Source organism: Theobroma umbraticum, unplaced genomic scaffold, assembly GCF_002168275.2.
Source record: "Theobroma umbraticum cultivar Fairchild unplaced genomic scaffold, ASM216827v3 scaffold_20.0, whole genome shotgun sequence".
In the NCBI taxonomy this organism is placed as follows: Eukaryota; Viridiplantae; Streptophyta; class Magnoliopsida; order Malvales; family Malvaceae; genus Theobroma; species Theobroma umbraticum.
Genome location: NW_018397266.1, coordinates 1,074,822 through 1,099,557, shown reverse-complemented (window position 1 = coordinate 1,099,557; position 24,736 = coordinate 1,074,822). Strand labels below are relative to the sequence as shown.

The 24,736-nt window shown below is 31.1% G+C and overlaps 3 protein-coding genes and 4 non-coding genes across 7 annotated transcripts; all 7 read right to left on the bottom strand.

Moving 5' to 3' along the window:
- Nucleotides 1–549: 549 nt before the first annotated feature.
- Nucleotides 550–7,068, bottom strand: XRCC2 (homolog of X-ray repair cross complementing 2 (XRCC2)). Its single transcript, XM_021437685.2, has 11 exons — nt 5,131–7,068; nt 4,898–5,049; nt 4,524–4,594; nt 3,875–3,937; nt 3,332–3,469; nt 2,531–2,633; nt 1,791–1,827; nt 1,586–1,686; nt 1,341–1,489; nt 924–1,021; nt 550–818 (listed from the first exon to the last, which is right to left on the bottom strand). The coding sequence occupies exons 1-9, from the start codon at nt 5,462–5,464 to the stop codon at nt 1,466–1,468; spliced, it is 1,023 nt and encodes a 340-aa protein (XP_021293360.1). The 5' UTR covers nt 5,465–7,068; the 3' UTR covers nt 550–818; nt 924–1,021; nt 1,341–1,465.
- On the bottom strand, nt 6,309–6,435 carry LOC149526733 (small nucleolar RNA snoR80). The gene has a single exon (XR_016351714.1). It is a non-coding gene; the product is annotated as a small nucleolar RNA snoR80 (small nucleolar RNA).
- LOC149526732 (small nucleolar RNA Z152/R70/R12) lies at nt 6,537–6,654 on the bottom strand. Its single transcript, XR_016351718.1, has one exon. It is a non-coding gene; the product is annotated as a small nucleolar RNA Z152/R70/R12 (small nucleolar RNA).
- On the bottom strand, nt 6,718–6,803 carry LOC149526731 (small nucleolar RNA R11/Z151). The gene has a single exon (XR_016351722.1). It is a non-coding gene; the product is annotated as a small nucleolar RNA R11/Z151 (small nucleolar RNA).
- On the bottom strand, nt 6,874–6,971 carry LOC149526730 (small nucleolar RNA Z157/R69/R10). Its single transcript, XR_016351717.1, has one exon. It is a non-coding gene; the product is annotated as a small nucleolar RNA Z157/R69/R10 (small nucleolar RNA).
- Nucleotides 7,069–12,480: 5,412 nt separating the features above from the next.
- On the bottom strand, nt 12,481–14,153 carry LOC110423141 (peroxidase 3-like). The gene is made up of 4 exons (XM_021437285.2): nt 13,810–14,153; nt 13,534–13,725; nt 13,277–13,439; nt 12,481–13,185 (listed from the first exon to the last, which is right to left on the bottom strand). The coding sequence occupies exons 1-4, from the start codon at nt 14,017–14,019 to the stop codon at nt 12,770–12,772; spliced, it is 981 nt and encodes a 326-aa protein (XP_021292960.1). The 5' UTR covers nt 14,020–14,153; the 3' UTR covers nt 12,481–12,769.
- A 6,610-nt stretch (nt 14,154–20,763) lies between these two features.
- LOC110423164 (peroxidase 27-like) lies at nt 20,764–22,629 on the bottom strand. The gene is made up of 4 exons (XM_021437315.2): nt 22,321–22,629; nt 21,893–22,081; nt 21,630–21,795; nt 20,764–21,399 (listed from the first exon to the last, which is right to left on the bottom strand). Exons 1-4 carry the CDS (start codon nt 22,543–22,545, stop codon nt 20,993–20,995), a joined length of 987 nt encoding a protein of 328 aa, XP_021292990.1. The 5' UTR covers nt 22,546–22,629; the 3' UTR covers nt 20,764–20,992.
- Nucleotides 22,630–24,736: the final 2,107 nt, after the last annotated feature.

Here is a 24,736-nt window from a genome sequence, read left to right as displayed (position 1 = left end):
TATTAATTATAAAAATTTATTTAATTTAAAATAATAATATAAAATTTTAATTAAATATAATAAAAATAAAATTTTTTAAATAATTAAAAATTTTAAAATTTTCTTTTTTAAAAAAATAACATAAATATTTTGTTAGATATAAATGAAGTACGCAATCTTGACCTAAATAACATAAAGTAACCCTTTCTTTTCTTAAAATCCACATGATGTTTCTAAAACTCAAAACTCTTCTCAAAACTTCAAATTTTAATCGACTATCTTATTTTGAGTATTAAAATTCGAATTCATATCTTTTCTCAAAATTTAAAATTTTAAACATTTGAATATCTTATTTCGAGTATCTTATTCGACAACCAAATTAGTCTAAAGTCTATCAATTCTATTCTAATCATCAAAAACAAATTTTAATAAAAATCCAATTTTTTTACTATAAAAGTTAAAAGAATTCTTATGATTTCAATTAATAAGAATAAAAAGAATTTATCCCGCACATCATAATAGATTAGCAAAATTCTAGAGATTTTGTCAAATTAGGATACACAGGAAAAATAACCAAATAAATAAATAAATAAATAAAATAAAGAAAAACAGTTATAGGATGAAAATAATAGTACAATTTAATGATAAACCGCACATTATTGTCAATTTCTGCTTTGTGCATAGCAACTGCACCCTGTATACAAGTCTACAGTTCCTGGATGATATATTCATTTTCAAAGGCCACAGGGACTAACATCAGCTCTGGCATTCATGAGGAAAGCAATTTATCCCGGACCCTAGTCCTGTGAAATCAAGCAGGCATGACACCACTAATAGACCTGCATTTTTCCGGAACAAATATAACATGAAATGCTACAGCAAGGAAGCAGTTAAATGAAGGGCCTCGAGAGAGGGAGAGAATGAGGAAGTAAAGACAAACTCACATTGCATGAATGGCGGTTGCTGCATCTCCGGAAAAACAATGATAAGGTCATTTGCTCCTTCAAGAGTGCCTCAATTTCTCGCTGCTTTCGTACAACAGCTGAAAGAAAATAAGAGGTAAGTAATACAATTTAAGAGTTCGACCGGATAAAATGGGAAAATGAAACTTCAACAATCATTCAATTCCCTCATGCTGGGTAAAGGATTACATGGTAAATACACGTAACAACTTAATGTACTTGTCGAGCTAATTAGGAACAGAAATAACAATGATTACGAAACAAGTCAACTCATAGGCATACATTTGCTAAAGAGAAGATTAATGTACTACTTATTTCAGAGTGAAGTACAAAACTAATAGAGAAACAGACATCAAGATCATACACTCTTGAAGTCAACTTGAAAAGAAAGTATCATACTTGTTTCAATATAATTCAAGACCCAATTCATTGAACTCCAGTTACACTCTGGTTGCTAAGAACCAGTTGAGTGAGAACAAAGGAACCAGTTGCTGAAGGTTATAGGTTATAACCCAGTAACACATTCAAGAAAGAACGAACACACCAGTCTGCAGGTAGCAAATAACTGATGTCAGATATAACTTAGGGAAAATGCTCATATTTAGTTTATATTCTACAAAATGAGAAGAATGAGCATTTCTTACATCTCCCACAATAAATTTGTCCAAGGAATTCAGTGGTGGCAGCAGCCATTCTGATCGATATATGGAGACATTTCGATGCTCACCATTAACAAAATCATCATCTGTAACATAGTAAGGACAACTTAGATGCATATTAAAGCAACAGCAAGCATAAAGAGGCTAAACAAATTTAGTGACTTCCGCTATTATATAAAGAAATCAGAACCTGTGGCTCGTACGAGAATCCTGTGTGTAACAAAGGACTGCAACAGCCAGAGAGAATTGTTTATTAACACAATATAAAGTTTAATAACCAACATTATTAGAATAGTCAGCGAGGACAAATTCTACTGCTAATCATATTTAAATAACAAGAAGTACTTTTGTAACATGAATCCCTCCTATGCCTACACTGAATTTGATTTAACAAAGAAAAGATGGCGACTCTACTAATGTCTTAAGGCACTTTTCACTGCATGTCTTACCTCAGAATGATTCTATCAGAGACAATCAACTAAGGAATGTTGTTTCTCAGTTTGTGAAGCACAAGTTTGAACTATAGAATATAATCCTGATTTTGACTATAGTTTCTACAAACAAAATTGGATGAGTATGCAACTTTTAGTACAAGCAAGCTTAAGATCCTGTAGTAATTCTTATACATATGGCAAATATTTTGATAACACATCTACTTTTACTTGTGAAAATTCAATTCTACATTCAAAGTTTGAGCACAGGCACAGATCTGGAACTATTTACTTGCAAAATATTTAGGAAATCCAGATTGCAAGAAATTTTTGAAAATACATAAATGAAAGTAGAGGGACTGATCTGAATAATTGACTAAGCACAGGGACTACCGGCAAACTTTAACTGCTAAGCAACAGTCAGCATATAACAGGTTTCAGTGTGTCTTTAAAAATAACCAAAAAAAACATGAGAAACAACCTAATCATAGGTCATTACCTGCCAAACAGCAGGCATAAACTCGCGATATGGAACTTGCTGATCACTACTTGTTACACTTCTTGAATGCGGGTTATCTGTTGAAGGCCATTTTCTATTATTCCTGTCAAAAACATTAATCATTAAACTCTACTAGGACAAAGGTTTCCATCAGAGAATAGAAGTATATCTCTGACAACATTATAGTTTTTGGAAAGCACCTTTCTAATCACAAAAGCAAGTTACATATTTGAAAAAAAAAAAGATAACAAACTCTTGATAAAAAAGACATGAAAAAAAGGCCATCAGGATCCATAAAAGGTAATGGAACTGAAGTAGAAACTACAATCCAACTAGCCATCACAAATACCAGGAACTTACAAGCATCTCATTCTTTTAACTCCAACCTATGAAGCAATTCAAACTTATTACTTTACTAGGAACACGGTAACTGAGGAAACATGGTAAAAAGCCCAGGTTATTTGTCTGTCTCATTTTCATAATCCACATGATTAGCCCATTCTTATCCACAGTTCCATTAGGTTATCCATGAAGGGGATTGTTAAATGGTGTTACATCCACATTACTTAAGAAAACCATGAACTACAAACTGAATCAGCTAACCTTCTGCACTCATAATCAATCAAGATGACAAATATGGCATCTTAAACACCACATCATGAGTTAATTGAAAATAATCTCCAGTAACAGATGCTTCTAAAGTATAAGATTATAGCATGAAATTCTGCCAGCTGCTAGACAGTAGACACATGAAGTTGCCAACTGCAAAAACACCCTTGCACAAGTATAAAGGAAACATACCATCTTGACTCGTTCATTGAATATCGGTTGCCTAGGATGGCTGCTTTTGTAGCCATCACAAGCATGGGATGCACCAACAGGAGCTTTCTAATCTCCTGAACTACAGTTTGTGACACACTTTGGAGATGCAAGCTTTTCCTACACATCAATCAAGAATGCAATTAGCAACCAAAATTTTCTTTTCTACATTTGTACATTTGTATACATATGAGTGTGCAAGTTTTTGTTGTGTAGCTATCATACGAAAAGACACAATTAGCTAAAACAGTGAGAAATTATGATTGGTTCTGATCCCGGGGGACAAACTAAATAAATAAATAAAGAATAAACTACAAACATATACCACAAACACAGAGAAGACTGGGACATCCAAAACCCCATACATGATTGGCAAACTAAAAAATAAATCTAGAAAACACAAAAATAACAATTAGACAGTTTCTCATACAACATATGAGAGGAAATGGTGAAAAAAGAACAAGTGAGAGACATTTCCAAAAGATTGCCGGAAAATTGTAGGAACAGATATCAAAATATAGTTACCTATTATCACCCTCCAGCAAAAAAGATGACGAACCACGATCTACCCAGTGAAATGCTCCAATGCTGGTGACAAGTTATGCACATCAGAGACTAATATGAATTAGGTTGTCCTATCTGTTATTTTAATTTCAAAGCTAACTTAGACCTCCATTGAATAACCCAATAGATCTCCTTTGTTAAATTTTGTTATGTACGCCCACTTCAAAGATTTAAGGCACCGCCAATCACATCTGTTGGGATATTCTGCTCAGGAAACACTTTTAGTATAATTCTTGAACTACCTGATGACAGTATCAAAATCTGGATATGTTTGAGCTTTTATAAGCAGGTTCTTTTCTTTTTTTCTTGAAAACGTAAAGCAAAAAAATTAATTTGGCCATTCAGTTGCCAGTAGTATTTCAGTCATTATTGGAAGGAGATCAGATTGTGTAATTAATTTGGTTTCGGTTATTCAATTATCAGAATTACTTCCATCACGAATATTATATTCCTTGAAAAGATATATTCATGAGAGAGATGCCTTCAAGTGTTCAAAGAGCTGTAATACTTGGTTTTCCAGAACTGTTACACCAACAATATACAGCTACAATTGAAAGAAAATAAAAGGTAACCAGTGTAAGGGTTTGAATTAGAGGGATCAATGCCAAACCTGTCAATCAATAGGAAATGAACATTAATACCGTGAGCTTCCTTTTCCTTTTGAAGCCGATAATGTAATGTCTGTCATCCAGCAAAAATACACTAATGAAAAAAAAAATTAAAAACCACCAAATAAGCCAAGGCAAAAATTTACACTTAGTATAAAGAGAAGTCTGACTAGATCCTCGTACCAACTCGGTCTCTTTCAAAATCTTAAGTGTTGGTTTCACACTTGGAAATGGCTTTCAAGTTAAAGGCAGAACTGTTCCTATAATTACCCTTATTTCTCTCCTTATGAAAGGAAAACAGTGCATTACTTCACTCAGACAAGCACAGTTTGCACCTTGTGCCTTAAGCAATTAGGAAGAAGACTTTGCCCCTCACCTTGAGAGTGGAAAGAAATTCTGAACTATCATAACAACGGATGTATAAAAACCGTCTCATGCATAACGCAAACAATTCCTCATTGTAAGGTTTCATTGTTGCATTTTGAGCTTCAGACTCCCCTTTCTGGCAACCTACTTTATTGCTTGATCCTAGACATACATGAACCGAACATTAGACAAAGAAAGTTGCGACGTGAAACTGGTAATTTTTCCATCAAGAATTAGTCTTACCATTGGCTGCTTCCATGATTCTATGGTTTAACAATTCCGAAAAGCGTAAAATGTCAAAACGACAATCCAAGTCAATGAACATTGCCAAATGCCCCAATCCCCCGTAATCGACCCCTTTCCACTGTTTGGGAAGTACGCAAGTGATGGCAGCCTGGATTAGGATGTGGGTTTTGGCAGAAGAAGTAGGGCCTACGAGCTCAACGATGTTGCCGACGCGTAGAGGAACCCTGTGAAGAGGGGGAAGAAGCAATAAAGGGCGCTCCGTCAGAACCCTGTCTAACATTTCTCTCGCACTCTCGTCTTCAACAAGCCAAGCTTCGGCACCGGAATCCATAATGCTTGACAGTTTAAAGCAGCCACTTTCTTCAGGATTTCATAAGGTTGCCGTTCAAGGTTCTCCCATAACCCAACATGAACAAGGTAACTAGCTTACTCGCCTTCTACACTTCTGAAGCATAAGGGTGGAAGAAAGCACCCCCTCCCGGCCTCTCTACCTTCTGAAAGGAGGAGTCAGTATTTGCTCTTGGACCACCATATCCATTTGGAATTCTATTTATACCCAGCCCAGAGTTCATCTTGATTCCATAACGTTGTGGGTTGGGTTGAATTAGACGGCTACTCAAATCTAACCCGCTTTATTTTCCATTTTATATCAATCAAGAAAAACGCCTTTTCCATCCGAGTTGCACTTGCCCTTCAATTATGAAGCAACAACAAATCGAAGAAATCCTTAGTTTAATTTGATTGAACCCAATGTTATTCCGCTTTTTTTAACAAAGAATATTCCCAAATGTTTTAATCTCAATCCGTCAAAATGCCAAATTGGTTTCATATAATCTGTCCTGTTAAGAACACAACCTTTTGGTTCTTGTTTAGCCATCAATTCAGCTTACTTTACCAGTTACAACCATAGCTCACAACTAAAAACTGGTTCAACCCATATAACTATCTATCACCATACAGAATCTGTTGTTCATGCTCCAGACTCACCTCATCATCAGTCACCAATCAAAATCTTCTGCATTTTCCACATTCTTCATTTCAATTTACAAACTTTGGTTATTAATCAACTCCAATTTCGCATCCATACATACAAATTCCATGACTTTAATCAGACAACGTTATGACTCTTGGTCCTTTAAATTTCCATTCCAGATTAAGGACAGTCGAAGGAAGAACAGTGTTTGTGGCGTTTCCAGGATCAAATGACATTAAAGAAAAAGCCAACAATCAGGATAACCACATATTTCAATATCGCGTCTGAGCCATTATGCCAAGAGGAACCAATTATCCCCCAGAATTGGTAATAGACGCTGTTTTTCCCTCTTATTTTAACAAAAAACTAATACTAATATTCACAAAAAAATTAAGAACTTTTTTGGGAAATGAAAGGGATTTACAGATTTAGAGCTCAGTGGAAGGAGAAGTCGTTAAAAAAAGAGGGCTCACGGCAGACCTTCCAATAAGAAGATCCAACTCCACTGCCCATCAACACTTTACGTGTTTTCATCTCATCATAGCATAAATTAAATCCCTTTTTTTATTTTTTTTAATTTCAAAAATAAAATTGCAAAAGACTATAAGAAAAGGCCTCAGTGTGTGTAACAATCAGATCATTGACAATAAAATCTCACTGAAATCCGCTAAGATTATTTAATTATCATCATTAGCCTCATCCTATAACCAAAAAAAAAACAAAATTCATTAAAAAATTACGAAAACAAAAGGAGAAGAAGAATGAAGAAGGGTACTCAGACAGCCAAGGGTTAGTCTTCAACTTCTGGGAAAAACCCAGATCAGAAACTCTAGTCCACAAAAAATTGCTTCATCACCGCACTCTTCTTTCTTTTTCTTTGAAAAATTAAAAGAGGAAAAACCGATAAGAGAAAAAATAAAACCCCTACAAACAAAAAAATTCCTTGATGCAATTCACGGCACCGAAGACAAGCACATTGAAGAATCTACAGGTTCAACCCAAATATATAGTGATTGACAGAGCTGAAATTAGGGTTTTTCAAAGAGTTTATGTTCGGGCTAGGGTTAAGGTTTGACTTTGACTGCGGGATTGGTTGGCGGCTGAAACCCGGAGATGGACCCTGAAGCCCGTTTAAAGTTTTTGGATCATTACCATAAAGGCCCAATTGGGTTGGATTGAAGGTGCTAAACTAGTTTTTGACATCCAATGTTCAACTTTTAAAAATTTTTATGTTTTTAATTTATGGTTTTTCACATAATTTCTATAAAATTTTTTAAAAAATTAGATTAAATTATGTAATTAGTCCATATATTATATAAAAAGTATAAATTTAATTTCTATATAATAATTTGTATGAATTGAATCTTTATACTTTGTTAATTTATTAATTTCAATCCCTTACTTTAACATCATTAAATTCGACCGTTAAGTATGTTTATGTGACATTATTAACTAAGCTGACATTGCATTAATAGAGATGAAGTGGTATAATGCTAACATAGCAAAACATTTACTTGGTAAAAAATTATTAACTCTCCATGTGAGGCAAACAAAGAAATTAAAAAAATTACGTTAACTCTAAATTAAAAATTAAATGAGATTAACAAAAAGAAATTAAGAACTAAAAAAAACGATTAAGAGAGAAAAAAAATCTACATCCAAAGAGGGAAGAGAGGAGAATCAACTGGCTTTAAATTTGGAATTGAAGATAGGGAAAATAATGAGTTCTCTTTCTTAAGATTCAACTGATTTTGAATTAGTAATTTTTTATTTAAAATTCAACCGATTAATATAAAGACCTTTGATTAAAAGCACCATTTCACATTGATTGCCACAGCCAAAGTTGCTTAATTTAAAAGATTGGTTTAACTGAGAAAATAATTGTAGGCACAACTATGGTGAACAACAAAGTGAGAAAAATGGATCAGAAGTCTCAGGTTTCCAAGAAGATGAAGTCTGCATTTACAGTTGCTGAGTAGATAGTTAGCATTTGCTATTTTGCCAAAAGAAACAAATCTAGATGAGATTGTAACAAAGTCTTTGTATTAACCAATTGAATTTTCAATCAAAAATTGTTGATTCAAGACTAGTTGAATCTTCAAAAAGAAAACCCATTATTTTTTCTACTTTTAATTACATATTCAAAGCCAATTGATTCTCCTTCTTTAGTGGTAGTTTTTTTTTCTCTCTCTCTCTCTTAATTGTTTTGTTTTTTGAAAGTTCTTAATGGTTTTTTGTTAATCTCATTTAATTTTTAATTTAGAGTTAGGATTTTTTTTTTGTAAAACTCATGTCGAGAGTTAAGTATTTCTTTACAAGATAAATATTTGATTATGTCAACATTATGCCATAACCAAAATGTCACGTTAACATATTTAACAGTCAAATTTAATGATGTTAAAGTTAAAAATATAAATTAAAAAATTAACAAATGACCCAATTCACACCCATTATTATTCAAAAATTAAATTTATATTTTTTAGATAATATAAAAACTATTTGTATAATTTAACCAAAAAATAATATCATGTTTGCTTAATGTTTTTGTCACGACTCGGGTGATCAACAGTCCAGTAGGCCAGCGATTGAGACAGGTCAAGAGCCCAAGTAGGCCAGTAATCAAAGCAAGCCAACAACCCAATCAGACCAACCAGTAGGCTCAAAGTCGGGAGGCGCAATCTTTGTCCACACCAAGGGATAGAGTTGTTTGCGTGGAGTCATATCAGTTACGAATCCTTTAATTGGTTGATATATTTTAAATTTAAGTGTAAACAGGATAAATATTTAAATTTGAACCATACAAGCATGGTGAATATTTAAAATTTGAATGCATTAGTCATTTATTTTAAATTTAATTTAATATAAGCTACGTAAGAGACTAATTATGCTTCTAAATACCCCCAGTGTTCATATGTAAAACACACCAAAGTTCAAAAATAAAAATTAATTCTCTTGGGTTTTCCTCTTTCTTTAAAAAAAAAATTATCCGTTACTTATTGTGTTGTTGAAAGAATCTGGAGTCTTTGACTAGTTTGGATTAAGTTTATTTAGACTTGTTTAGACAAGAAAGAGTTAAGATCACATGGCATGTGCTTACATTACTCAACCCATGACATTTTCATTATCTATCTTTTATTTTTTATTTATTTATTAATTTTATTTATTTTTTTAAAAGCAAATGTATCAATAAAATAAAATCTAAATAATTACAAAATATATGTTATTCAATAATTAAATTTTTTCAAAATTTTAAGTACAAACTAACAACACAGATATATGTTATTCAATAATGCACTTGGATGTTAGTCTTGTTGATAAATGCATGTGTTTATTTATTAAAAAAAAAAACCTAGGTCTTAACATTATGAGTATTTATTTTAAATAGTTGGTGTATGAGTTCTTTATTCAAAAAATAACGTTAAAATTTATTTTTTCTCAAATAAAAAAATTAAATGTAAATTCTCCATTCCATAAGATTACCACTTGGGCTGGATTGAAGGTAATGGACTAGTTTTTGAAATGTTCAGCTTGTAATAATTTTTTTTGTGTTTAATTCACCTTCAAATTTATGGCTTTTCATATAATTTTATCAATTTTTTTTAAAAATAAAATTTCTTTTAGTTGATATTTTTGTTATTTGTCTTTTGCTTCTATGCATTTTATACTTTTTGGCCTTTTGCATTTTATTCATTTTATTATAAAAATAAAAAAAGTAAAAAATTAAGAAAAATACCAATCAAATAAAATCTAAACAGGATAATGTTATCTAACAATTAAATTCTCAAATATTAATTACAAACCGAAAACACCGAACATCATTATTTTATTAATACAATGATGAGCCTAAAAGTTAGTCTTGACAATAAATTCATGTGTTTATTTATTCAAAAAACTAACTTTAACACCTCAAATATTAATTTAATAATTGATATATGATTTTTTATTTAAAAAATAAAATTTGAATTTTTTTAAATTAAAAAAAAAGCATATTTTGGATTCTGCATTCCATAAATTAGGTCAGTGAGATGGAAGCCATTTGCAATCTTTCTTCAGGTAGATAACCAATGAGGTTCAAACTTATCCTCGAGAGAAGCCAAAAATGTTTATAACGGCCAGAGAAGTGGGTCACACTCCAACAGTTTGACTGTTGAAATCAAACAAAATGGGATACAACTAGGCTTTAAGGAGTATAGCTGAGCCCGATAGATTCAAAGCAAAGGAACCAAAGTCCACCTATACGGTCCTGGTTAATAAAATAAGGCTGCAGACACTGAACCAGGACAAGCAGTGACGGACCCATGGGTGTCTTTAACGCAAGTTACGGATCCAACAGGCTAGACGTCGAGGGGACCAACCTCTTCAAGCACGTGGAAATCATACGCTTAACTCTAGGAAGAGGATTAATTATTATTTTATGGATTTTAATTTTATTAACCCAATCCTTAAATAATAATAATATTTTTATAATGAATTATAATAATTAACTTTTAACGTGATGATTTTTAAATAAATTTAAAAAAATTATATTAATTAATATAATAAGTTAAAAAAGTATCTGTCTTTAATAAAGTCTTTTTATATTACTCGTGTTCTTCAACGTCATAGCGGCCGACAATGTTTGCACGAAGGAAGAGTACACGTTAACCTTTTCTTCCAAGACACAACTTCTCTTTTGTTTTCCCTTTCGTCCAGCAAGCCAGAGCAAATCATGGCCAGTCAATCCATCAATATTTTAAATTAAATATAATAATTTTTTTAATTATTAAAATTTTTAAAATATTATATTCAATACAAATTTTATTTTTTTAGATTAACTATACTCTTATAAATAACTCAATAACAAATTTAAAATTTCATACTAAAGTTGATTAAATGACAATCATATAAAATTTTAAATTAAACCAATAATTCGAATCAAAATAAAAAATTAATTATTTTATAAATAAAATTAAATTATAACATAAAATTAAAAAGGGACGATCTTTACTTGCTTTAGTCCACTCTTAATTAAAAATGATTGATTGTCACTAATTAAATATAAAAAATAAAAATATTATATGTTTATATTATTATATTATATTATTATTATTATAATATATCAATATATCATTATTATTTTAATATAATATAGTATAAAATAATAACAAATATTTTAATTAAAAATAATTGATCAACTATTTAAGACAATTAGCTTAACACTGTTTTGCTTTCTTATTTAAGCAACTTTTTATTTCGCTGTTGATCAAATTTCGTTAAGTGTTGAATCAATAACTAGAAGTATAGTTCAAAATCAAAGCTCAAAGATAACGTGCCAACGCATGTGTCTAGTATATATATTATTAACTTATGCATAGTTTAATCATTGATTTTCATACAGCGACATGTTCATGGGACAATTATCATTGGGTGTAATAGAGACGAGATTAAGACGTGTGAGTGTAATGGGAGAACAAAATAAGTGATAAGTGTTACCAAAAGTCCAAAACAGTTGATGAAGGTAAAGTTCTGTCCTGTTAATTCTTTTCTTCCTTTAACCCTGACCAAGGTTAGGAATAATCAATTACCTTTTCTATATTCTTGTTTTTGGGTCGTACTTTATCACCTTTTTAATTCTTTTAACAAGAAAAAATCGCAAAAGAAACACCACTGCTTTACATTACTCAAACATTGTATTCTGTCTTAAATTAAAAAAATTATAAATTTATTTAACTTTTAATCATTCTACCATTTAAGTTAATATCACTTGATTCGTTACATCAAATTTAAAAATTAACATTTTGGAGCTTTTAGCATTTCTTCTTGCGACTATTTTTATTGATATATATATAATGTTTAAATAAAATTTTGAATTATTTAAAAAATTCTAAATTAATTTTTATTTTTATTATATTTAATCAAATTTATATATTTTTATTTTAAATGAAATAAATTTTTATAATTAATAATTCATTTAAAACAAAATATAAAAAATTAATTAAATATAATAAAATTATAAAATTTTTATTTAAAGTTTTTTAAATAATTTATTTTTTTAAAATATTATGTCAAAAGTAAATTTTGAGCTGTCAGTGGTGTCATAATTTCATCAGACAGGTCAAGATAATTGTCAGATTATCATTTGAGTTTTTTTTATTTTTTTCTTTTTTTTGGATATTATATCAATGAGACTTTAATAGAGATGTGACAGAACTTTCAAAGCAAAAGCAGTGCAATAAATTGCTTCTGGCATTGGCCAATTAGCGATGAAGGTCTCTGTCGAGTAAAATTTTTAGCATATACAGTTGGACGCCTTGGATAAACAAGCAGGACATTGTAATTTTATCCGATGGTAATTAACACACAGATTCTAAATTAACTTTGAAAAAGAAACAGGAAAGAGAAAATTACACGTACTAAATTAATAATTGTTCGACAGTCCAGCCTATTACATGAAGATAGGAATATATTGAGCTCAATTACCCAAAAGAAGGAAAAATAAACAGTGAGCTCAATTATTCACAACACGACATGGACCACATACACAACGAAAGTACCAAACCACAGCACCCACATTACAGCTGAAGGAACCAAAAAGTTCTCTTCTTCAGCTGCTTATTCCCTTAACCCAGGCCTATGAATAAATGAAATGTTAAAACAAAGAAAAAGGAAAGGAAAAGCAAGCTCCTAACTGTTGACAAATGCACATTGCTTCCTAATCTCGCCTTCTGATCCTGTCTTAACATTGATCCGACCCATTTTTTCCATAGACTGGGCAAACTCAGCATAGAAAAATTTGAGGGGATTAGAAAGGAGTTGGTTGATGAGAGCCAAACTAGTTGAGGTTGTAGTCAAGGCAGCATCGGAATTGAAAAGACCCCTTCTTTTGGTTAGGAGAGTGTAGTAGCTAAGATCGAAGGTGTTACGGCTTCCAGGGTCCATCCCAACTTTTGTGGTGTTGTCATTGGGAGTTCTACACTTTTTTGCCTTAAGATTAGCAGCGTATTCACTGTCAAGGGTCGGGTCAACACCGCCAGGGCCGCTGGAGTTGTACAGCCGGCGTGAAAATGCTGGGCAATGAGATAGCCCGATGGTGTGAGCACCTGCAACAATTAACCAAAGCAGATGACAATGTTAAAAGAAAAACGTGGCATCAGATATAATTGGAAATGTAATATGATATAACTTGTATACCAGATAGCAGAACCAAGTCTTTTGTATCAAGTCCTTGGTTATTGAAAAGTCTTAGGAGAGTAGTGAAGTTGCTGAATGGTGATGGAATGTTGGCATTTGCTTCCGATACATTTGAGATCACCCCGTCTCTTCGTCCTGTTGGAACATTCCAAAATGGACCTCCCTGTTTGCAACCAGATGAATTGCAGTTAGAAACAGCAACGGTGTCGGTAACGAAATCCAGGTAATTATTAACTTCCGGGGAGTGATTTACTTACAATGACTACGACAGAGTCCCTTGCAATCAAAGTAAGGATATCTGCACAAGAGACAACTCCGGGGCATTCAGCTTCAAGGAGGCTCTTCACTCTATCAATGAAATCAAAGCCCCTGAGTGTTTGATTTGGGATAGCATTCTTTTCTGGCGATTGGCCGGAGGTTGCGTTTAGAAGCAGAGATGCATCACAACCCTGAAAAGCAAATATTCACTCCTAGTCCTTGCATTCTGCAGGGTTTGAAACAAGAGAAAATGGGAGACCAAAAGATGTACATACCCTGACAAAACAATCATGGAAGTGCATTCTAATGAAGCTGGCGGCCAGTGACGGTGCATTTGGGATGTGCTTGTTAACATAGTCTTTCACAATCTTCTCAGCTTTAGGACAGCTCTTAGCATAAAAATCCATCTGCAACTGAGCATTTGTTGACCCTATAATTGCTAAAAGACCCAACACAACAATCCCCAGAAAGCCTGTGCCTGCCATTTTTGACAGAAATCTGGAATAATGCTGTCTCACTTTCTATTCAAGTTCTGTTGGGAAAACCTCTTTGAAGAAAGCAGAGTTTGATGCTGTTCAATGTGGGAAACCAAGGGAAGTTCTTATAGACGTTGATTTGAATTACTATAAGATTAAAAAAGAAAAAACAAAGAAAGCAAGATAATATGAAGCCCGGTATCCAACTTACCTATCTTACAATTTACTATAATATATTTTAATCTAAAGCATTGGAATAAAAAATATGATTAGTTATGCGCCTGTCTCTTACTAATTGACATAGGATTCATTCTGTAACATCAAGGGGTGGGCGGAATTTATCCAAATAAACAATTGTGTTAAGCGGAGATTAAGCTTATGTCTGTCCACGTGAATCCAAGTCTTTAAATTGAGTAAGTTGATTAGAATTAAGCTTAATTACCGTTGTAATTGGTATACGTGGCGGCTAAGCATCTTATGGATGCAGATTTGGTGGATATGGTCTTGGATCATGTTACACTAAAATCATGTGAGATAAGAACAAGACATAGACTAGAATACAATTCAATTGGTTCACCTGCTCTCGATGGCTTTGATATCATCATATCATCATGCACTTTAGCCTTGAGTTGTCTGTCTACTTTTTCTATTCAATTATTTGGTACCTGCTGCCACTCTTTATATAGCCGACAATACATTGGGGTTAAGAAACGTAAAACTTGGATCCATGAAGAATAAAGTTTGTCAACATGTTCGAAATGAGTTATTAATAATTCATGCAGATGCCCAGAAGATGAAAAGAAACAAAAAGGGTAAAGGGGATCCTGTGAGTAACCTGTCAGAGAGAAACAGGACATATACTTGTGATCTCATTACATCTAAGTTGTATTGTTTTTACACAATATTACACAACAATTTTGGAATCTCTTAAGAGCATATGCCACATATACCAATAGTGTAGTGCTGGGTTTGAGGCAGGGAGCAAATTTCTAATAGAAACTCGACAAAATGGAAAAGAAATCTCCACTTCTAACAATGAAAAGGTTTGCGAGGAAAAGTAGATATTGAGTTTGGCTGTCTCTTTTGCTTTGACTCGACAAGTTTCTTTCATTCTCTTTGTTAAAAGAAGAGAAACTCTTAATTTATTAAATTCAAAAATCAGATAACATTTTAATAAAATTTTGATTTATCAAAGTTGAAACTTTTATATCGTGTCAGTAAGATATTGATTGTATTACTAAAAAGTTTAAACAGCTATTAGTAGTAAGATTGACCAAATGAGTAACTGAACTTCCAAAACCGAAAAGAGAACATATACAGTGAAAAGGGTGTAAATAAGGAAAGGAAGCACAATATGGATTTCTTTGGAACTCAATGGTACACATTTTCTTAAACAGTTTGGTTGAGGCAGGAACGAATTCTATCAGAAAAAGATGACAAAACAGGAAAGTGATCTGCAATTTCATTCTCCCACCACTTTGGGTAAAAGTGTCCTCACCATGCATCAATTATATACAATTATTATGCTTATTATCTGATGAGTGTAATAGGTTCTTGTAAAAACCAAAGCTACAAAATAAAATAAATTAACAAAATCAAACTACTCATAATGAGTTCAATTTTTTTAGTTGAAAAAATAAAATAATCGAAACTTATTCTTTTGACAGAAATCATGTAACAATTACATTTCATAATTGCATTTAATTAAGGTACATAGTAATTAGTAGTACTTGATAAAAGATCATTATATTAAGAAACCGTAGAGTTCAATTTACTACTAATTAATCTGATAAATTTTATGATTGAAGTCATATAATTGGTTTTTTATAATTATTTTCTTTTATATTTTGGAATAGATACATAATAATATATTATGATCAATGGCAGTGGTGGACCATGATACTTGTAAGATTAACATGACCGAGAGACATCTTTCGGCAAACAAGGTATGGTCCATGGGAGAACATGTCACGGGGGAATAGGCAAGAGGACGCACACAGGGAAGTTTCATATGTCCTCATCTTCATTATTTTCTCCCTTTTTCCCCTGGCTGTCCCATGAGATAGGCATGCCTAGATATTGATATAACTTATAAGTTTATCTTGATTTATTTTTTATTTTTACTATTAATATTTACTTTTATTTTAAAGTAAAAGATGAAAATTTTTTATATTTAAATATTTAGTTTATTAATTTATGTATTATTTTTTATTTAAAAAGTAAATTTAAATCTCTTTTCTTAAATTAAAAAAAATAATAATTAAAACATATTAAAAAGAAGACAGTGGGTCTTCTTGTGATGTTTGGTTGGGTTATAGCATCAAAGGTCCTTCCAGCTTATGCTTCCTTCAATGCTTACTGCTCCCTTGAGGATGAAGCTTGGACTTTTCTTATGCTTGCTCTGTTTTCATGCTGCAAGTTTATTTCTGTTGCCTTCGTTTGTGCTTTTGCGGCTTTTTGGTGGATCCCGTGAGTCTTGTTTCCAAGTTAAGGAAGACTGATGTTGAAAGCCTTTGCAGGCTCACGGTTTGCTGGGTTCACGATGCTTGATGTGGACAACCTTTTAGTTTGCTGTTTTTGATTTGAATAGACGGATATGTTCACGGGCTCTCGTTTGTTATGAGGCTAGAGATGCCCTGTGAATGCTTCTGTGTTTTTGTTTTCACTGTGTTTTGCAGTGGCGCTTTGATCATAGGCGTCTTTTGAAATTGTACAGCACTTACCCAAACCAGAAGTTCTATGCCACTAAAATCTTGCTTTAGACTGTACTGACATTAATCGATGATGGAAGAATAAAAATGCCTTTAAGAAAAAAATATAAATAATTTTTTTCGTTTGTTTTGTTTTGTAAAATATTTAAATAGTTTCTTACTAACATGTTGGTAAGCTTGCTTTCATTTTGTCTAGTTTTGACATAAACCTAACTTTGTATTAATTTTCTGACACATAATAAAAAGAATCCATTTGGTTGAAAAAAAAACAATTACATAATAAATTGGTAATTATAATTAATAAATCAATTCATATTTATAAATAAAACCTTTGAGTTCTATCTACCAATGTAAATGATAAAGAAGTAACCCATTGGATAAATTTTGGTCATGAATAGTTGTAAATCTATCTACCAATGTAAAAACAAACAAAAAAAAACAATAAAATCATTGAAAAAAAAAACCCATTAATCTATGTGCTTTTCATATGGTATTTATTAAAGAAAGAGCCCCTGTCATTGTTACTCTTTAAGAAAGAGAAAAAGGTGCCTCTTTACGTCCTTTGTCATAACTGGCATCTGAAAGCTACGTGTCCCTTCAGCATATAAAATCCCCTAAACTTTCTTTTCCATTTTTTAAAGATGGAATCTCGAAAACTTTAATTTCGGAACCAAAGACACATAATTACTGACTAATTAATTATAAAGTTAACCGCACACTTTATTCTATCCATCATAAGAACATCTAACACATCTGCTAAAGGGAATGGCCAGCCAATTGCTAAATCCACAAGGGGATTAATAAATCTCTAAATTAATTAAAAAAGGTTTAATATTCAAATAAACTCTTAAATTATTTAAATATATTTAAATAAATTTTTATTTTTTTATTACATTTAATTAAGATTTTGTATTTTTATTTTATGTTAAATAAATTTTTATAACTAATGATTGATTAATTATCATTAATAAAAATATATTTATTATTTTGTATTCATATAGCATTAACATGATATTGATATGAAAAGTAAAAAATACTATATGATTATGATATTATGTAAAATTAACATGTCATGTTATCATTAATTATGATATGTTAATATGTCACATTATAATCAATTATAATATTTTAACATATCACATCATTATCACACAATATAAAATAATAAATAACATTTTGATTAAATTACTTATTAGTTATAAGAGTTTATTTGAAATAAAATAAAAAATAAAAATATTTATTAAATTTAAAATAAAAATATAAAAATTTAATTAAACGTATACAAACTTGATTGAATTTTTTTGAATACTTTAAAAGTTTTTTTTGTATATTATGCTATTAAAGAATGTCTATGAATTGGGTCATGATATCTTTATCCTCTTTGATTCATATTCTGAATAAAGATGATCTCATTTTTAAGAAAGGAAGTAAGGAGGCGTGGACGATAACATTGCTTTTCTTTCTCTCAATTTATCTATCTGATAGTGTTTTTTCTCTGTATCTTGATGTAACAATTTTATATATTTATAAATTTTTATTTTATAATAGAAATATCCAACAAATTTCATTTTTTTCTCAAAAAAATTTCCTGTCATATCTCATAAAAAATAGAATTGAACATCAAATCCATGAATACTAGAATTCATTAACGAGGAAATTAATAATAAATGAATAATTAATTTTTAATAGAAACATGTATAATTTGTTTAAATTATTTAAAATTTTAATCTTGTAATTATTTAAACAAGGTTTATCGATATATTAATTTAAAATTTTATTTATTTTAATGAAAAAAATCTTACCTAAACCTTGTTCATATTCATCACTTAATTATATATAAAACGAACAACGTAACGAAAAGACGAGTGATAACACTAATTGATGTTCCCTAAGACCGAGAAGCATCTCGTTGACTCCTTTTATTCTCCCCAAACGAGAAAAGAAGAAGATTAGAACAAGAAAAGAAAAAGTTATACACTCCTACTAACCTAATAATATGTTAAAAAAATAAAAGAAAAAGAAAAAAAATATTAAAGTCATGGCTGACCACCTGCCTGCACTGCAAATATTATATGGATTATTCAATGAGAGACTTTAGTATCTGTCGGTTTGCCACCAATTATTTCAGCTTCAGAAGAGAGAACTTCCATCCAACTGGAGATATTATTGCTTTCTCATACTGCTGCGGGATTGCATGTGCTGCTTGGTATTATTTTTTTTCAATCTTATTTAATGTGCCAAAAAGCAGATAAAGTTTGCAAAAATTTGTGTATAATTCGATAAATGTGAGGAATTGATTTTTTTTATTCGGATATATAATAAATAAATTGTATAATTGCCTCATAAAATGATGGGATGAGAGCCAGTTGTCCTGAACTAGGCAAGGTGGTGTATGCAGCTGCAGTTTTTCTCTCCTCTGGGCAATGTATCTAAGACTAAATATTATCTTTCATTTAAATAATGGCTGCATGTATACTTTAGATCATGCCAGGCTTTGTACTCTAAATTATGCCAATATATATGGTTGGCTTGGAATTCCTGGCAAAAAAAAGAGTGGGGTTTGGCATATTGATAGGTTATTAATTAGTTTGGATGGAAAATATTATGAGAAATTAGAATATGACCCATGTGTTGCACATGGGCCTCTTTACACCTCTCTTTCACTTTCTTTGCTTTGACATTTTTTTTCTTTCTCTTATAAAATAGAAGAAGTAGAATTATCAGAGAAGTTGTGAATATCTCCTTATGTCTCGTTCTTTAAGATTGAGCTTTTGTTATTGTTGTTGTGTTTTATAAAAATTTTACTTGAAAGAGAAAAACTAAGTGCAGCTCTATTTGTTTTTGCTCTAATTTTTTTTTCTATGTTAGAAAAGACTTAAAAAAAAAAGAACAAAGTCCAACCCTTTTGTGAGTACTTGTTGTAAATTCATTTTCTTCTTCTGTTTTTTCTTCAGATTTGTTACCAATTCTTTTTTTCTTTGTTTCAGAGTCTACTATTGTGCTTTGATAGAATTGTTAAGCAATATTTTTTATTTTTTAATTTTACTTTCATGCCTGGGCAATTTAAGAATTTTTTTGGAAACTTGTTACAGCTCTAAAACCCCTTCTTGAAGCCACTCTATTAGAGCTTTAAAATCCCCTCATTAAAACCTTACACATGGCAAAATGAGAAAACCCCAAAATTAATAATGTTATAAATTGTTGTGAAAAATGTGATTTAGATTTTTGATTATTTGACATTGTTATAAAAAATATGGTGAAGAGTTCAACTATTTGAAAATGATTAAATGTTTAACATTGCTAAAATGTATCAAAAATAAATTATCGCAAAGTTTAATTTTAAATATATGTAAAAAACTAATTTTTAGATTTTCTAAAAAATTAATGTTACTTCAAACTAGAAATTAAATAGTTATATTCTCACTATATTTTTATTTTTGAAACATATTAAATTTTTATTTAAAATGCAAAATATTTGAATAATTGATTGTTACTCAAAATAGTTTTTGCAAATGACTCGAAAAATACAATAAAAAAACATTTTTCGAATCAAATCAATAAGCATTTGACATTGCGTTTGAATTGAAAACATATTTTGACACGGCAAACGTAATGCCAAATTAATAGCTTGTAACAGGGTTTAGTAATTAATGATTGATAGTCTATATATTTATATGATTTTATACAATTGTATTGGTCAAATCATACAATTTGTACCATATATTTCGAGTGTTATCATTTTCTTCTTTAAATTTCAAAATTTTAAGTTAAATATTCTTTTTTGATATTTCATTATTTTTTCATATATATATATATATACATGGTATTAATTAATACCACATGCTAAGCATTAATTTAATTATTATTAGTGCAAATTTCAACTTCCAAAGTATCATGTCTTTTATCATATTTTATGTAACACTTTTCTGCCACAACAAGGCCTATGTGGCTTGGATGGAATAATGGCCAGCAGTTTCTGATGGTGTGTATCTATCAGAAGTAATTAACTAATTAAGCAAAAAATTAATTATTTACAAACAAGTAATCAAGAAAAGGTCCAGGATTTTATTGAGTTGGAATCATGATTTACAGTGAAAATATTCCCACAAATTACACTCAGCAACAATGTACAGCTGCAGTTTGTAAAGCCATACTCATAAATTAACACGAACAGTACATTTTTTGTGGCCAAACCTTAATTCACATCTTAATTTAAGATGCCACAAAAATAAACAAATCTTCAACAACAACAAAAAAAAAGGGTTCTTCAATTAATTCACCACAGCACAATGTTTCCTGATTTCACCTTGGTGGCCAGTGAGGACTCCAACTCTACCCATCTTCACCATTGACTCAGCAAAATCTTTGCCGAAGGTAGCTCCGTGGGTAGAAGACTGAAGGATAACATAAGCTTTAGTCTCTTCATCATTGAGAAGGGCAGCATCAGATTGGAAGAGCCCTCTTCTTTTATCCACGAGAGTGAAGTAATCTTCGTCGAAGGTCTTGAAGCTTCCAGGGTCCATCTCCACCAGCGTAGTTGTGTCTGCTGGCTTACATTTTTGCTTCAATTTCACAATGTAGTTTGGATCCATTGATGGGTCTGTGTCGCCTTTGCCAGTGAAATTGTAGAGACGGTTGGTGAATGCGTTGCAATGAGATGTGCCAATGGTGTGTCCTCCTGTATAATTTGAAACAGCTCAAATTAAAGTATTTTTTAGATAGACGAGTAATATAGATCAAATTTGTCACCATATTATGACTCAATACTGAATCTTATTATCGTGTTTTAAATTTATTAAATTTTTTATCTAAAAATCAGCAAAATTGAAATTATAATGACAAAATTAAACATAGGGACAGATTTAGTCTTAGTCCCGATAGAAAAGAAAAAACCAAAATGAAAAATACCTGATAGAACGGCCAGATCTTTTAGGCTTAAACCCTTAACAGCAAACATTTGTTTAAGTGTAGTTATGTTGGCAAAAGGAGAAGGCAAGTTTGCGAAGGCCTCACTCAAGAGTGAAACTCTTCCATCTCTTCGTCCAAGGGGAACTTCCCAGAAGGGTCCATATATCTGAAAAGAAATTTAAAGCAAATGAGATAACATATTGTTTTGGTTTGATATACAATTTAGAGAAAGGGAAAGACCAATGAGAGGTATAATTAGTTACCATGGAAACTGAATCTCGAGCTACTAAGGCAACGATATCTGCACAGGAAACCACACCAGGGCATGCTTCTTCGACTGCGGATTTTACAGCATCAATCACATGGAAGCCTCGCAAACTTAGGTTGGGAATTGCAGCTTTCTCTGATTGGCTGTTCTTTGTGGAATTTAGAAGCACTGAACCATCACATCCCTGAGAATTAGATAGAAAAACAATCAACTTGTTAAATGCTATAGTTGATTTTGATAGACATATACAGAAGTTTACCATTGAAATAAAGCGCTTAATTTGCTCTATAATCATAGATAATTGTACGTATTACATCTAAACATTTGATTTAATGATAAATGTATGTATTCTTTATTTAAAAAGTTGATTTCGAATCTTTTTCATTAATAAAAAATATGATGCAAAAAGGTTTAACAACTTACTCTAACAAAGCAGTCATGGAAATGCATCCTAAGCAAAGGAGCTGCAAGAGTTGGAGCTCGAGAAATGAATCGGTAAGTTGTCTTCCTGATAATAGACTCTGCTTTAGGGCAGGTCTTGTAGTAATACCCGAGTTTCAAGCCCTCTGCATTGCTGAGGTCTGAGACCAGAAGAACAAGAATCAGCTGCAAAAGGAGAAAGGAGAGAAGCTTTTGGCCTGTAGCCATTTTGTCCTGAGGAGATTAATGAGACTTGATTTGTCTGAGCAATGAGGTGTATGCAAACAAAAATGTGGGTTATATTTATAGTTAAGCTAGCTTAGTCCCTTTGAACATGTCAGGGTGCAAAACTGTCACTAGATTAGTTTATGATTGATTTGATAAGGTCAATAACCAAAGAGCTGGCTTCCAAAATATAAACAGAAGGAAATTTAAACGCATATTGCAACTTGTATATAAGTTCATTTTTTCTCTTCTTTTTTTAGAAAAAAAAATCAATGCACAATAGTGTTGACAAACAAGATATTAATTATCTAATTTAATTAAAAAAAAGAAAAATTGGCTAGGCAATGAAGCAAATACATATTCTGCTTTTGATTAGTACACGCAAAGAGTCTATTATTTATATATGTCGAATACCATTCATCTTGTTCCAATTCCATCCTCGAGATTGCATATGGAAATGTACTGAAACTCACCATTAATCTTGTGATTAGTTCTTAGCAAATTAAATTTTAAACATTGTTATTAATAAATATATCTACAAGGCTCCAAAATGTATGTATAGCGAATTATTTACAAAATATATATACATATTGACTTGGAAAAGTTAACAATAATTCATTGTAAAAGTTCAAAATGTAGGATGTACTTATTCATTCATTTTCGTGCATAATTAATATTTTCATACATGTACTTATATAACATATAAATTAAAGGATATATAATACATTATATATGCATGTTTAAGTTGATAATTTTGATGCCGATGACCTAGACAATAAATTTAACACTATATGATAAACACAATAAATTTGAAAAATATTCAAGCCATTGAATTGTATGCACTAGACTAACTTATTAACATTTTCCACTTACTATGGATTTTTTGCACAACATTAAATTTTATTTAATTATTCTTCTTCTTTTGGCTAAAATTAGGATAGAATTATCATTTATGAAAAATTGTGAAAATTTATTAGTAAAATATTGGTGCATACAATACAAAATGTATATATATATATATATATATATATTATTTATTTATTTTTTATTTACAGTTAATGACGTTTAGGGAAGAGAGAGGAAAAGATATATATACGATTGCGGTACGTTAAACAGCTTGCCTATCAATCTCAATTATCAAATATCAACCCTAAGCTGTAAGACTAGATATTGGTTGACCTTTTTACAAGTACCATGCATGCCTAAGCATATGTTAGCTCAAGGAATCTTATAATTATCAATCACTTGTTGATATATAAATTATATAATTAATTGTCCCAACTTGATTTTAACATCCTGTGATTGGTGGTCAATGCAATTGATTGACACCTCAACCAACAGAGATATTGTCATATGACCTAATATCCGAAGGAAATGACAAGATTTACTGGCCCACATGTCACAAAATGTTGATGGTGAATTGGTAACTGATTAAGGAAATATATAATATTAAGCATTAACTTTCATATACCTAATTTTTTTTTCAATTTAATATTCCATCCCCTCATTCATGGCCTGTTTTCATGCTTTGGCCTTGTATATGTTAATTTAGTCTGTGAAGAAATTAAATAATTGGCAACAATTAATCATGATCAAAGCTTAATTATTTGTTAATTTATCATTCTTCGGCATGTCACACGCTGAAAACTCTTCTGTCATTTTTTCACCCATCTCTAATACTGAAATCTGAAGCAAATCTCGAAATCTTTTAATAAAGAAATTAAAGGATGGACCGTCAGATTAAAAAGATTAATACTCATAGATTACAATATTAATTATGGTTTAAGCTCAACTTTAGAGTGTGCCAGCTTCACGCATAAGTTGAAAATTGAGGAATCATGTCAGCACATTGTCATTTAAAAATGAAGCAACTAGTACAAGCCGTATACCCTGTGTTTCTTGGCATATTGTACACTTTCTAGACCAAAATATTCTGTATTTTATCCGTGGAAATAGTGTTTAATAATTGTCATTACTGAAAATGATTATGATTAATATATACAAAAAGGAATCATGACTTTGCTTGCCGCCAAAGCAAATAACATTAATTGACAAAGCTTAATTAAGCATTTTCGTGTACATAATTTTTATAACCTTGCTGAAGCCAAGCTCCAAATTCTTCCAACAATTTTGACCATACCGGTCCCCTTCTAATCCATCTCATATAGCCGAGTTCATCACCGTTGTTCACATG

What these genes read in the sequence shown, in the direction of transcription:
- XRCC2 (XM_021437685.2), bottom strand. Translation starts at nt 5,464, where the DNA reads ATGGATTCCGGTGCCGAAGCTTGGCTTGTTGAAGACGAGAGTGCGAGA. An exon ending in AATTTCTTTCCACTCTCAAG is followed by an intron (nt 4,595 to 4,897) that starts GTGAGGGGCAAA and finishes GCTGGATGACAG; the next exon opens with ACATTACATTATCGGCTTCA. An exon ending in TTGCTGGAGGGTGATAATAG is followed by an intron (nt 3,470 to 3,874) that starts GTAACTATATTT and finishes ATTGATGTGTAG; the next exon opens with GAAAAGCTTGCATCTCCAAA.
- LOC110423141 (XM_021437285.2), bottom strand. Translation starts at nt 14,019, where the DNA reads ATGGCAGGCACAGGCTTTCTGGGGATTGTTGTGTTGGGTCTTTTAGCA. An exon ending in TCCATGATTGTTTTGTCAGG is followed by an intron (nt 13,726 to 13,809) that starts GTATGTACATCT and finishes TTTGCTTTTCAG; the next exon opens with GGTTGTGATGCATCTCTGCT. An exon ending in GGGACTCTGTCGTAGTCATT is followed by an intron (nt 13,440 to 13,533) that starts GTAAGTAAATCA and finishes GGTTGCAAACAG; the next exon opens with GGAGGTCCATTTTGGAATGT.
- LOC110423164 (XM_021437315.2), bottom strand. Translation starts at nt 22,545, where the DNA reads ATGGCTACAGGCCAAAAGCTTCTCTCCTTTCTCCTTTTGCAGCTGATT. An exon ending in TCCATGACTGCTTTGTTAGA is followed by an intron (nt 22,082 to 22,320) that starts GTAAGTTGTTAA and finishes TCTAATTCTCAG; the next exon opens with GGATGTGATGGTTCAGTGCT. An exon ending in AGATCTGGCCGTTCTATCAG is followed by an intron (nt 21,400 to 21,629) that starts GTATTTTTCATT and finishes CAAATTATACAG; the next exon opens with GAGGACACACCATTGGCACA.